Source organism: Vanellus vanellus, assembly GCF_965231255.1.
Source record: "Vanellus vanellus genome assembly, chromosome: 12".
NCBI classification, from domain to species: domain Eukaryota; kingdom Metazoa; phylum Chordata; class Aves; order Charadriiformes; family Charadriidae; genus Vanellus; species Vanellus vanellus.
In genome coordinates, this window is record NC_138917.1 from 8,565,249 (window position 1) to 8,578,327 (window position 13,079).

General features: G+C 48.3%; 1 protein-coding gene across 1 annotated transcript; it reads left to right on the forward strand.

Annotated features, from left to right (window-relative positions):
• Positions 1 to 1,059: 1,059 nt before the first annotated feature.
• LOC309676961 (uncharacterized protein) lies at positions 1,060 to 12,050 on the forward strand (the record flags this gene model as incomplete). Its single annotated transcript, XM_082489627.1, has 11 exons — positions 1,060 to 1,266; positions 3,687 to 3,821; positions 5,076 to 5,200; positions 5,516 to 5,584; positions 6,075 to 6,188; positions 7,018 to 7,133; positions 7,404 to 7,459; positions 8,913 to 8,965; positions 9,617 to 9,744; positions 10,264 to 10,420; positions 11,523 to 12,050. 11 exons carry the CDS (start codon positions 1,060 to 1,062, stop codon positions 11,623 to 11,625), a joined length of 1,263 nt encoding a protein of 420 aa, XP_082345753.1. The 3' UTR covers positions 11,626 to 12,050.
• Between the last annotated feature and the right edge of the window lie 1,029 nt (positions 12,051 to 13,079).

Here is a 13,079-nt window from a genome sequence, read left to right on the forward strand (position 1 = left end):
GAAATGGTACCTACAAGACACACTGAAGGGATGCCCGCTGCGATTTTCTTTTTGGTGCCTCGGCGGAAACGGGCTGCCGAGCCTTTTCCCTGCCCATTGGCCTGAGCTGGCAGCGGGAGCAAGCGGAGGACCCGCTGACACTGAGAGCCCAATGAAACAGGGTCAGAAATCTAAAACGGGAACTGCGATACAAATCATCATGCCCCTCGCCCCTGCGGTAGCCGCAGGGGGGAAACCCCAAATCCCACCTCTTCTACCCCACAATGCTTATCCTGGAGGATTTCCTGTAGAAACTTGGCTGTGCTTTTCCTGGGGAACTGTCAGAGTTTGCGTTTCTTGGTGGAAAAAAAGAAAATAAAAAGGAAAAGGAAAAGGAAAAGGAAAAGGAAAAGGAAAAGGAAAAGGAAAAAGAAAATAAAAAGGAAAAGGAAAAGGAAAAGGAAAAGGAAAAGGAAAAGGAAAAGGAAAAGGAAAAGGAAAAGGAAAAGGAAAAGGAAAAGGAAAAGGAAATGGAGGGGAGGGGAGGGGAGGGGAGGGGAGGGGAGGAAAGGAAAGGAAAGGAAAGGAAAGGAAAGGAAAGGAAAGGAAAGGAAAGGAAAGGAAAGAAAGGAAAGGAAAGGAAAGGAAAGGAAAGGAAAGGAAAGGAAAGGAAAGGAAAGGAAAGGAAAGGAAAGGAAAGGAAAGGAAAGGAAAGGAAAGGAAAGGAAAGGAAGGAAAAGAAAAGAAAAGAAAAGAAAAGAAAAGAAAAGAAAAGATAAAGAAAAGAAAAAATAAAATAAAATAAAATAAAATAAAATAAAATAAAATAAAATAAAATAAAATAAAGTAAAATAAAATAAAGTAAAATAAAAAAGAGGAGCAGCTGCAACTTCCCCGAGTGGCCTCAGCGCGCCGCCAGCCGGGACAAACCGCTCGCGGAAATGACCGCCACCGGCCCCGGGGCACCGCGGCGGCGTCTGGCGGCGGCGGCGGCGGCGGCGATCGTCTCCGCTGCACCGCCCCGCTCCGCGCCCCGCTCCGCGCGCCCCCCGCGCCGCTCCGCGCCGCTCCGCGGGAGCCATGCCGGGGCTGGTGGCGCTGCTGGCGGCGGCGGCGCTGCTGGCGCTGCTCGGGGCGCGGCGGGCGGCCGCCCCCGGCGCCTGGGTGCCGCTGAAGCGCTGGGTGCTGGGCTGCCTCCTGCTCTTCCACGGCGCCTGCAGGCAGCGGGCGGCCGGCGGAGGTCCCGCCGAGCCACGGCGGCCGCGACCGCTCCGCCACGACCCCCACGTGAGTGTCCCGCCGCCCCCGCTGGCGCCTCTAATCCTGGGACCCCCACTTCCCCCGGCAGCTCCATCCCCGGCACTCCCCTCCGTGACACCCCCTTCCCTGGCGCCCCTGCCTCCCCCATACCTGGCAGCCTGCGCCCCTGGCACCCCCCTGTTCCCCAGGGACCCCAGCACCCCCATCTCCCTGCACCCCTGGTACCCCCCTGTTCCCCAGGGACCCCAGCACCCCCATCTCCCTGCACCCCTGGTACCCCCCTGTTCCCCAGGGACCCCAGCACCCTGATCTCCCTGTTCCCACAGGCACCCCCCCCTGTTTCCCAGGGACCCCAGCACCCCCATCTCCCTGCACCCCTGGTACCCACCCTGTTCCCCAGCACCCCCGCCCCCCAATCCCTGGAACCCCCATCCCCTGGGACCCGTGTTGTCCCACAATGCCATACGGTCCTGCAGATGGAGGTGATGTGTGTCCACGGGCTCCCCTTGGAGCCGTACCCCCATGGACCCACACCACCTCCATCTGCGGGACCCACGTCCCTCAGGGACCTGCACCCCTCCCTGCAACCTAGCACCTGGCGGCCCCCTGGGACCCAAATCCCTCAGGAACCCCCATCCCCTGCGTCCCGGTGCCTGGCACCCCCACTGCTTCACCCGTAGCGCCTCAGGACCCGCATCCTTTTCCCCCCTTCTACACATCCCAGGGAGGGCGGGGTGGGGATGCCACCTTGGCTGTCCCTTGCAGGGGGAAGGATCGCCTCAAGTCAGGCTGACAGCGGTGGGGAAAAGCAGACACACTATGGGACACAGATGCCTTTTATTTTAGCGCACTTAGTGGATAGAATCTTAATTTTCCAGGTGTACTTGTCCGCTTAATTAATAATAAACCCTCAGTCTACAGCCTGTACCTCGCCCGTGTTCGTGTACCGCCCTGTGAAAGCTCTCCCTGCATCCGACAGGGAGATTTGGGGGGGCGTTGCTGTATTTATTTGGTGAGAGGGGGGAAGCAGAAAGGCTGATGAGACCGGATTTCCTGGGGTTTGCCTCGCCTCATCACGATTCGGCTTGCATATGCCAGCTGAGATTTTGGATCCTAAGTCATTTTTGTGAAAAATTAACTTCCTAACATTCCCTGGGGCCTTCTGGGAATCTTGAAGTCATCTTATTTAACAAATGCATTAGAGGCTTCTGCTTAGACTTTAAAAAAAGAGGCTGCTTTCTCTAGCTTTTCCTTTCTGCTAATTAAGCTGCTGCTTGGAGCGTTTTGAAGTGTTTTGCCAATCTCTACCAAATTTATTAGGGCAGGAGTGGCACCGTCTTCCAGATCGAACTGGCATCCAGGGTGGTTTGAGGTAACAGCCGAGGGGTCTGGGCTTTCCCCTCCGCTCCTCCGAGCAGCCGCGCTGCAGCAGCACTTCGAAGGGAGGTCTAAAAACACATCTGGAAAATACTGCCAGAAATGATCTCTCTGAGTTTTTGCACTGGCATCCAGTAGGTTCGTTCTACGTGATTTCCAGATCCCGTGCCCTCAAAATCCCCCTCTTATCTGTGTGCATAAAGGCAATAACCATCTCATTTTAGAGTTTTTTTTGGCGTTTTACGATGCATAGTTTTTTAGAAGAACTTCACCCATGTCCCAAAAAACGCGTACGTAAATATTAATTTCCACCTTCCAGCTTTTGAAGTTCTGCACAAATGCATGAAAATATACACCTGAATTTGAAGTTGCGGACTTCTGTGCCCAACGGGTTTTGAGATTTGAGATGTAAAGTGGCCCTCCGCCAGCCCAGCTGCTAATCCTCTTAGTGAAGTGTTGGGTTTCCTCTGACTTTCTTTCTCTTCCTTTTTCATTCTTAGTTCTGTGTTTCTCTTAAGTATAAGTTGTCTTAGATGCGATTTGGAGCTGGAGGGGGAAACAGCATGTTCGTGGCTCAATTTCTTCCTTGCAGACGCTCTTTTTGAGGGCACATTTCATAAGGGTTTTGGTCAAGGGAACTTCTCATTGCAAAATAATCATCTTAATTCAGATAATATTTTACCTTGTCTGTGGCTATCACGCAATAATTAGGTTTCCTCTCTGAAACTGCTTCTCAGCTGCTCCCTCTCTGCTTTCTCCGTCTGCCCTGATGAGGAAATGGACAAACAAGAACGGAAAAATGGTTTTGTGTCAATGAATGCGTTTTATTCCGGATTAACTGAATGTTTTCTGAGCACACGGACCGTCCTGTGTTATGAGTGAGGCTTCACTGCTGCCAGCGAAACTCCCTGGCTCCTCACTCACTGGCGTGCCTGCTATTAAATATTAAAAGTGAAAGTAAAATTTGATTCCCGAGAAGATCCCCATGGAAAACAAAGAATTACTCGCCCTCCCTCGTCCCCTCCCTTCCTGCCTGCAGCTGGAGCTGAAATCCGTTTCCCTTTCCCTAGGCGCTGGATTCGGTTTACTTCACCGGCTTTGCCGAGACCAACAAGACCTTTGTGATTGCTCGTCTTGCCAAACGGCCGCGCGGGGTCTGTGAGATGTGGCTCTTCCTGAGGGTGGACGGAATAGGAGAGTTTGAAGTAAGTGGTGGATGCGGGATGACGTTCAAGAGCAGCGCCTAACTCCTCCCTTCAACCTGCCTTGGGATGCCCAGCAAAAATTCATGTCCTCTGCGTCTTCACTACGTTACGATCCTAACAGTAGGGCATCGCTGCTGTGACTGCAGACAGTGGTAGATCTGGCCGGGTTGCTGGTGATGTCTAAATTTAGGAGTAGGCACCTGAGACTCATTCCCTTTTTCCCATAACGTGCCCAAAACATAGTGTATTTTCTAAACTATGTCTTGGTAAGTCTCCCGGAAGGAATTTGAGCATTCAGTCTTTCTGGCACTGTGCAGCACGTGGTTAATAAGGTACGTTGTGTGGTCATGGTTGATTTTCCCCCTTTTCTAATGAGTCAATGCTATAAAAAACATTCTGGAATCGCCTCTTTTGAAAGAGAAAGGAAAGCTTTTAGAGAGTCGTATGTACATCTGCTTCATTCTTGCTAAAGGGAAGACAGTATTAACCATATATTTTGCCTGTGGATTTTTTTTTTTGTTAATACCTGAGCCTGTAGTAAGGAAGGAGGGAAGATCTGACATAAACCCCTTTGCACTCAACTGACTATCTTTACATTCACAAATTTGTTTTGCGGAGTGGCCATGACCAGAAAAAGCAGGAGACGTCCTATTTGCCGAAAACCAAACCAGAGCAGATTGGTTAGAGAAGCGCATTATTTGGTTTTCTAGTAATATTTAGTATAGCAATACTACTTTGCGGCTTTGTCATTTCGAACGCCCAGCCAAGTTCAGGACCTTTTTAGACCCTTCCCTACGGCTACAGGCAGAAGCTCTCTTTTCTAAAAGTGGCAGCTTTACGACACAAGATGTATTTTTCAAAGAGCAGCTGAAGAGTTTGGGGAGCTTGCATGCACTAGAAATTGTAGACGTTCATCAAATTTAGCCTAAAAATAAATTTACCCCCTGAGCCCTGGCGTCAGCTGGGCCGTAGACCCAACGGAGTCACGAGCGCAAGGAGCTGAGCTCTTGCAGTGACCTCCCTTCGCACAAGTAGTTCAATTGTGTTACCTGAAACAATCATGTATTATCTTAGAACTCAGGTGGTTTAGATGCAATTTCCCTTCTCCAATAATCGTATTACCAGAAGCGGGTAGAACTGAAACGCCAGTTCAACCGAACGTTCCTCCTGCAGAGGACCGTCAGGGCAGGAATTCACCCGCGTTGCATCCCCACAGTTGAATTAAGCGAATGTTTTCCTTAAATGTCTTTTTAGCACCCGCAACATCCAAACATGATGGTGAGTGATGAATCTGAAGAGATTTGGAGTGGAGGAGGGCTCACTATTGAATACTTGGAGCCCCAAAGATGCTGGAAAATAAGCTTTGATGGCTTACTCAGGTACTGCGGCACTCTGATTTCATTTGTCTACACTTAAGATGAAGGCTGTTTGAACACTATCTGGCAATAGATTTAACCGACTTGAGCCAAAAGCTATTTGGTAACAACAGCACGCATTGATTTTTATGGAATGAAAATACAGCTCGTAATATCTGTGTTCGGTGTAGGGGTGTAATATAGCATTACTGTTCTACCTTAGCACACAGTAGCGTCATTCTTCTGTGGTGTCTCCTATCGCATCCACTTCCAAACACGTAAGAAACGTTTTGCTGTTTGTTTAGGAGCGATACGAAATTGTAGTGCTTTGCCTTACAGAAAAGGACCCTACCGACAGCAGTGGAGCGAAGAGGAAGGCGAACTCGTACCGGTTAAATTCTTTTTCCAGTAAGAGCAGTTCACTTTTGCTTTGGGATGTATAGTTGAGTTCACGGTTAGAGATTTGGTTACTGTTGTCAAAGGGTCACGTGCCCAAAGTAACACGTGAAGCCCTTGCCTCCGCTTTCTGTTGACGGACTCGATTTGCCTGGTAAAAAACGGTTTGCTGTCAAAGCAGCGCAGCGTTTCTGGAGTAATGCTGCATTTGTCCCTCTGAAGGGACTACACGAGAGAGAGCGGCGTGCTTTCGCTTGCCGCTCTGCCCTGCCGCCTGCCCTTCCTGCGTAATCTGTCGACTCCTTCAGGCCGTTGTTGCTCATCTCGGATTCCTTTCATTTGCTCCCTTGAAAAGTAGTAAGATATTATAATGCGAAAATACCAATTTTCCAATAACGACAGAATACAAAGGTTGCCATTGTCAGAGTAGCGAGTGCACAACTTGGTCTGGTACGACCTGAAAGCTACTAATGTCTTTTATTTTTTTCCCCTCTTTTCCTAGTTGGGAGAACTTCACAGAAGTCTTTAACTTTAGCGTCGACAGCCACCCCGGCACATTTGCGCGTGCTTTTGCCCAGGAACCGTGGACCATCGAGTTCTTCCAGAGGGTCAAAAAGTGAGAGGCGAGATTAATATCCTCTGGGGTTAACAGTAATTTTTCTACAGATCTCTTCAGAGTCTGTCCTGTGTTGTTGTAGGTGATTTTAGAAGGTGGGTTGAATTTGAAGCGAGCTAATAAAGGACATGGCTCCTGGTAGGTGCCTCCTGGGTTCATTGCTACATCAGACCTGGCAACCTCTAAGGAGGGTCCTGCACACAGACGGGGTCTTCCTGGTGCGTGGGTGGAGGGACCTGCCCACGGTTGGGGTCTGTAAAAGCTTGAGCATTGGGAATATTTCTTATTCTGTCTTTTTTTTCATGGCTAACAACCCGATTTAGCCAGTTTCCAAAGTCAATGGTGCAGGTATGTCTAAGCAAAGGACGTAATAATCATGTGAAAGGAGGGCTAAACTTGGTGTTTGAGTCACTACGCGAGCTTCGGACGGCTGAAAACGCGGGAAGAAAAAAAAATGAGTCTCAGTAGCGTGTTGTCTAAATACCAGCAGAAAACGTGTACCGGTAGCGTGTTGTCTTTGGTGACACCTGCCGACTTCTAAGCAGCAACTGTGGTAGTACGGTGTGTTTTCAAACAGAGGGCATTTTTATAGGCTGTCAGGGTGGGAATTTGTTGCCGTTTCATTCTCAGGTGTCTCATAGACATGATGTAGCAGTAACTGGGAAGCGTAAAAGTGGTTGCGAATGTGTAAAGCCTGGCATAGCCGTGGTCCAGATGCTCTGAAGTCTCCTCTTCATTTTGGGATATACGTTTATCAGATCAGTGTTGGGGCCGCCTTGATTTTGCCTTGTTGATTTTGCCTGTCGCTTCACCCTTTTCTTTCTCCCAGACAAAGGGAACAACATTTCCGACATGAGCAGTGGGGCCAGTCTGTTGGAGAAATGGAAATAGAACATCATGAGAAAACCCAGCTTTCCCTCAAAGGCGTTCGGAGCCACTCGTACGGTAACAGCACCAGAAACAAAGCGCTCACTTGGCTGCCTTCGCCGTAGCTGCTACTGGCAGAGCAGTGGCACTAAAGATTATCTTTAAAAATAACCAATTTCATGACTGGGTACAAAATTAAGACGTGTCAGAGGGAATACCGTTACTGTTTTGGGGACGTGTCTATGCTTACCATGCCGTTACTGGTTATTTCTTCATCCAGGTTAATGTCAAGTCATGTTTTCCAGCAATGGTGAACTTTAGGTTGGCTGATTTTGTTGTTCTTTGCAGGTATCCGGGACTGGTCTGAGATTTACCGTTATGTCATGATCTTGGCACGCTTTGAGGTAGGTATTAACGTTCCAGTATACTACTTGACCATGAAAATGGAGGTGTTCCTGAGCTTGTCAGTCGTATTTAAATAACCAGAAACAAGGCGTTGGGAGCATCCCGGGCGTGCAATCAGAAGTGGTAACTGGTGCCATCATTAGCGCATATCGGTGTTGGGAGCAGCTCTCAAAAGCAGAGCCGTGTGTGTAAAAACTGAGATTTGGCTACACTGGTTCAACCAAAAGTTGTTTTCGTAACTTGAAACTGTTTGTTTTGGCTTTCTTAAGAAAAATTAGATAAGCAGCTTTACAGGACAGATTCTCAGCTGCCGCGGATACCCAGCGCTCAGCGGAGTTGATGCAGTGCTGATTCAGCCTAAGCGAGAGCCTGAGGTGTTTGAAGGCATGCTGAGCCTTCGTGACAGCAGTCAGCAGATATTTCTGCCTGTGCTGAGCTCTCATTCTCTGCTTTGCCGTTGTGGCTGTGCCGGAGGAGTGTCGGCGCTGCGGCTGCTGGGAGCGCACAGCCTGGGGAAGTGCTGAATGCTGGCGGTACAAGCTGGCGCACAGCCCGAACAGATGCTCCTGAAAAGGCATTTCCTCTGCCAACACAGGCGTGAAGAAATCCAAACCCTCTATTATAGGCAGAATTACAGGAGTTAAGACTGAATTCAGAATAAAAGTTCTTTTCCCGGCCAGCACGAAAACACACCTTGGAAGATCCCACCTATGTGCAGATCCAGTAGCTGTTGTGATTTAACATGTGCCTGCGTACCTTTTAATGAGGCTGTGCTTTCGCACTGTAACCTGTATAATCAGGTAGTAACCTCTCCCTTTTCTTCATCGCTATTCAGGACTCAAAATGACTGCCGCACTTCCCCTCCTAATTAAAAGCCATCTGACATCAGAATTAAAGTTTACAGCTGATTGAAGTTTGGAGTCCTCCTACCCTGAGTGTCTGTACATATATAACATCACAGCGTAGGCTTATGTTTGCCTTAGAGCAGCTCAAGTGGAGCATGAAGGGACTCAGACTCAAGGATGGAAGGGAAATGAATAAAACCACGAGATGCCAGTTCCTTCTTATTTAACATTTTTCCTATATGCTGTTCTGGGGCATAGAATAATATAGGTTAGAAGAGATGTCTGGTCAAAGCAAGGGCGGCTTTGATAAGTTGCCCATCAGTTTTGATCATGGCTAGCTGACATCTCTGCACATATTGTTTCCCTCCTCCTCTTATGTCTGCTTGTTGTGGGCCTTCTGTTGTCCTTAACGTCCTTAACTCGTCATGGTTTATATTCTCAGACTCTCATTTGCAGCTAGATTTTCATGGACGATATATCGAGATGATCGAAAAGTATAAAGTCGTAGCACACTGCTTAGCCTGAGTTGTATCTCGGTCAAGTCAGTGTATGGTCCACACAAATGAGTCCACGCAAATCAGACTTTTTCTTTATCACTCTCTTACAGGACGGGACTGCGGCACATTTAACGGTTATTAATATGCCAGCTACCACAGCTAAGTGAGTAACCAGGGAAGTTTATGCTGCTAAAAACATACACCTTAAAGGTGGCACAAGTTGCTCTGTAGGACGTCTGTATGCACATTCTTGCTTTGAACCTGTACAGCCCGACTTCCATCCACACCCTCTTGCTTCCCACTCCCTCCACCCAATTTTCCATTTGCAATTAGTCACAAGGACAGCTTTTACCTCCAATTACTTCCTTTCCATTCGAATCCTGTTTGGCTGATGCAGCTGCCTGTCTTACTGCCTAGGTGATTTAGAGGTACAAATTGAGCACTTCCAGTTCTTTAGGAAGGCGTGTCCGTCTGTGGTGGGGCATTTCGCGGGGAGCCCTGCCTCGCCGGCTGGCGCTCTCTGCATCTGGAAGCTTACAGACCGGCGTTCACGGTCCTCTGACCAAGCGGGACCAAGTGACCCACCTGTCCCACCTGCCCACCACAATCCATCCTGCAGCCTCATCTTCCCTGCACGCGTGGCTTCCCCCGCTCAGCATTTGCAATACCCCACAATATAACCTGCTTTATTTATTCCTGCTGCTTTCCAGGGGTGGAGGCCATGCTCAGCGTTGAGCTCCCCCGGAAAGCCACCGTGCTGGTCCATTTGAGCTATGGTTGAACTTTAATTCTGCTCCATTTCTTTCCCCTTCAGCCTCACGGTAGGTTATGTCTTTTTCCCCGACGGGAGGAAGGCTGGCATTGAGTGGTCCAACGCCTCGCTGGCCGAGATGGCCGATGATGGTGTTATCGGGGATGAATACGGAGTCGGTTTTACCGCTGGTAAGCTGAACGCAGCCCGCCTGTACCCGCTTTCAGCAGTTCATTTAGTGGAGGAAAGGCTATTCAGTGCAATTCCATGTCATCCTGGGAAGATATTTGAAAGCTAAAGGCACTGTCTCACACCCTGAGAAGTTGCCTCTGTGCTTTAGTTAAGTCATGTGCGTGGGGTGTCATGGGTGAAACGGGAGGTGTGTGTCCACCGCGGGATCAGGGCCACAGGCAGCTCTGGCAGAGGGAGAGTTACAGTTTCTATTCGTGCTGCTTATGATGATTCAGATAAATGATGTGATTTTCACTTTCGGGGCGTCCAGACATATGTTATGCGGTGGATTCAGCTGCTCCGGAGATACGGCTTGATCGAAGAGTGTACTTAATGTACAACGCTGACAGGAAAACTATTGCTCTTTAGAAAAGCATAAGAAGAAACCATATAGAAAAAGAACAGATCTTGGGAATTTTTGAGATGAAATACCGTTGAAGGTTGGAGACGTTCTACCCTTTTTAACTCTTTTATCAAAGGTGGCAAGTACTTTGATGTTTCTGCAATGCTGGATAAGCAAGCCTGCCCCGTGGTGTATAATGGCCTGACTGGACGCGGCGTTTTCCACGAGTGCATTGCGGATTTCCAACTAAACGGGTTAACGCAAGGCTGGGGCTTGGTTGAGTTTTATTACAGGTAAATTAATTACAGGCAAGAAGAGGTAAATAATTCCCATCCTCCTATATTGACCTATGTAGCTACAGCTCCGTGAATATTTGAAGCATAAATGCACAGGTTTTTTTATCTGGTGTAAAGAAAGGTTGTTCGTTTAATGCTTAATGTGTTTATTAAATTGACAAACATGATATATTTTATTATAACTGTGCAAGCACTTCATACGTGAAGACAAACCACGGGCGCTTGTTCGGTTGTTTGTTATATAGGTTTATGTAGGATTGTATATAGGTCCCCATATACGTTTATGAGCTGGTGGATGGTCCGTTCTGGAGACTGTCTTATTTAGGCAATCTGTCATATTGTAAAAATAATGAGTCCTTTACCCCAAACAGCAGGCGAACCGTTTACAGGGTGAAATGTGCTCACACCAGTATTTGTCAGACCAGAGCACAGAACAGATAAACGATCAGAAAATCAATACCGGAATGCCTCTTCTGGGGGAGCGGATTACATTGACAAAAGATGTGCTTCCCAGTGAATTGCCGTTTCTCCTGCCACGTGATTATCAATCACAGTCTTTTACTGGAGCCTTTTCCCTCTTGAGTATTTTCTCTCGGGGAAAACCAGGCAAGTTTGGTTGTTTACATTTAGCTTGCTTTTTAAAAGAAAGACTAATTCTTGGCTGTCTGAGGAGATGCCATAGATGACTTTCAGAAGACTGAGAATCTCGGCTTCTTCTGAAAACCAGACGCATTTAAGGCACATAAAATAGGCCATTAAACCCCCAAACGCCCGCTGGTTGAACTGGAAAGCCGTGGCCTGTACGTGCGGCCAGGTACCTGCTCCTCTCCCTTCACCGGCTGTCAAAACCTGCACGGTGGAGGAAATGACCCATCTAGGAAAATCTCCGCTAGAACCCAAACAAGGCAAGTCCGGACAGTCCTGGACATTTCTAGATCCGCCCCAGGAAGGCTTAATTTGGCAATGCTGACAAAATTCCCGTAGGCTCCCATCTCGTAGCTGCTTACAAATCAAAACCGTGTTAAAAATTAAAGGGTGGGTGTCTGGTTCTTCCCCTTGGCCGCACAGCGCCAGCTCAGCATCGCTGCTCTTCTTGCAGGGACGAAGCCGCCCAGCTGGTTCCGAATTTGCAGCTTGGTTCAAAAGCCGAAGGACCCGACCTCTCCTCCTGGCACCCTGCGACCGACAGCTCTCCCCCGTGAGCGTTTGCAAGCGTTTGCTTGTTCCAGCAACATTAGCGAGCAGCAGCTTTCACAAAAAAAAAAAATTAAAAAAAAATGTTATTCTCTGCAAAATGCACAGTTTTGAGCGTGGAACTCGTCACAGGATGCTGCGGAGGTCGAGGGTGTAAAGGGATTTAGAGAGAAATGAGAGGCATTTTTAGTCGTGCAGCTCTTTGTGGTTGCTAACCGTGGTGGTCTGGAGGCAAAGCCTCCGCAGAGCTGATTGCAGGAGGAGCGAGCCAGGAGGGATCCCTCTACGCTCTGTCTTTCGGTATTTTTCCTAAACCGCCAGCTGCTCCCCACCACCGAGACCAGGACACCAGGCGACGTGGATCTCTGACCCGATTTAACGGTTCCTCTGCTCTTTCAGATTTGTTTTTGAAATAAAAGCTCTGTCTTTCTGAGCTCTCTGGTTGTTATAGTCATTGAAACATGGGAAAAAGCTGTTACGGGAAACTACACAGATTTGATAGTCCTGTCTATAACGGTACTAGAGCTGAACTGGAATAAGCAGAAGAAAGCACATCTAAATGAGATGTCCTCTAGGAATAGCGTTAATGGCCAATGAAATAAATGATAAAACCGCATTTTTCCCTTGTCTGAAGGAAAGCCAGGGTCTGGCAGTCTGATTTAGAAGGCATTCTGAATTTCTCATCATTCACTTGAACTTAGACGCCGTATTAATCACAACATCCGTTAGTCACTGATAGCTGCTGGCCCCAGGTAAGCTACAGGGTATTCCCTACCTTGGTGCCATTAAGTACTGAAAATTAAACATACTGACGATATGTCAAGGAAAAATAGTTAGGAGGAAGATCTGGACAGAAGGAATTTGGGAAAGATGCCTCCGTTCTGTATGCCAGGCAGCAATGCTGTGCAACTGCTGGGAGCATCGTAAGGATATGTTACAATAGTACTTTCACCCCGTTTAAGAAAGTAGTGGAATGTGGGTGCACGTATATATACTTATAATCTCTGCTCAGGTCGCCACTGGAGGAGACTTTAACAGACTTTAAAGAAGACTTTCTCCTTTCTGAGATAGTTCTTACACTTACTACTATAACAGCATTATATGCAGAATAGGTGCACGAATGTAAAATGATTCCCCCTATATACGTCATGGCGGTGACTGCGCGTTCAAATTTGGGCTGCGTTACTGAACAAGGCCGGGACGATGCAAGCAACAGCCCGATATGATGCAACAGGCTGATTTTATCAGCAGTCACTTCTGCAGCTGCGCGGCAGCGTAGAGAGATTCCCGCTCCCTAATTTCTAATACCGTCCCCGTTCTGCGTTTGTGCCCGTGAGCTGTAGCCCGCCGAACGCACAGATTTGTGGTGCGAGTGCCGTGCCCCTCCTTGCACCCCAAACCCTCCGCTGTGTGTGCGAAGCAGACTTGGGATTGCGTTTCTTTTGGGATAGTCATTGACTCG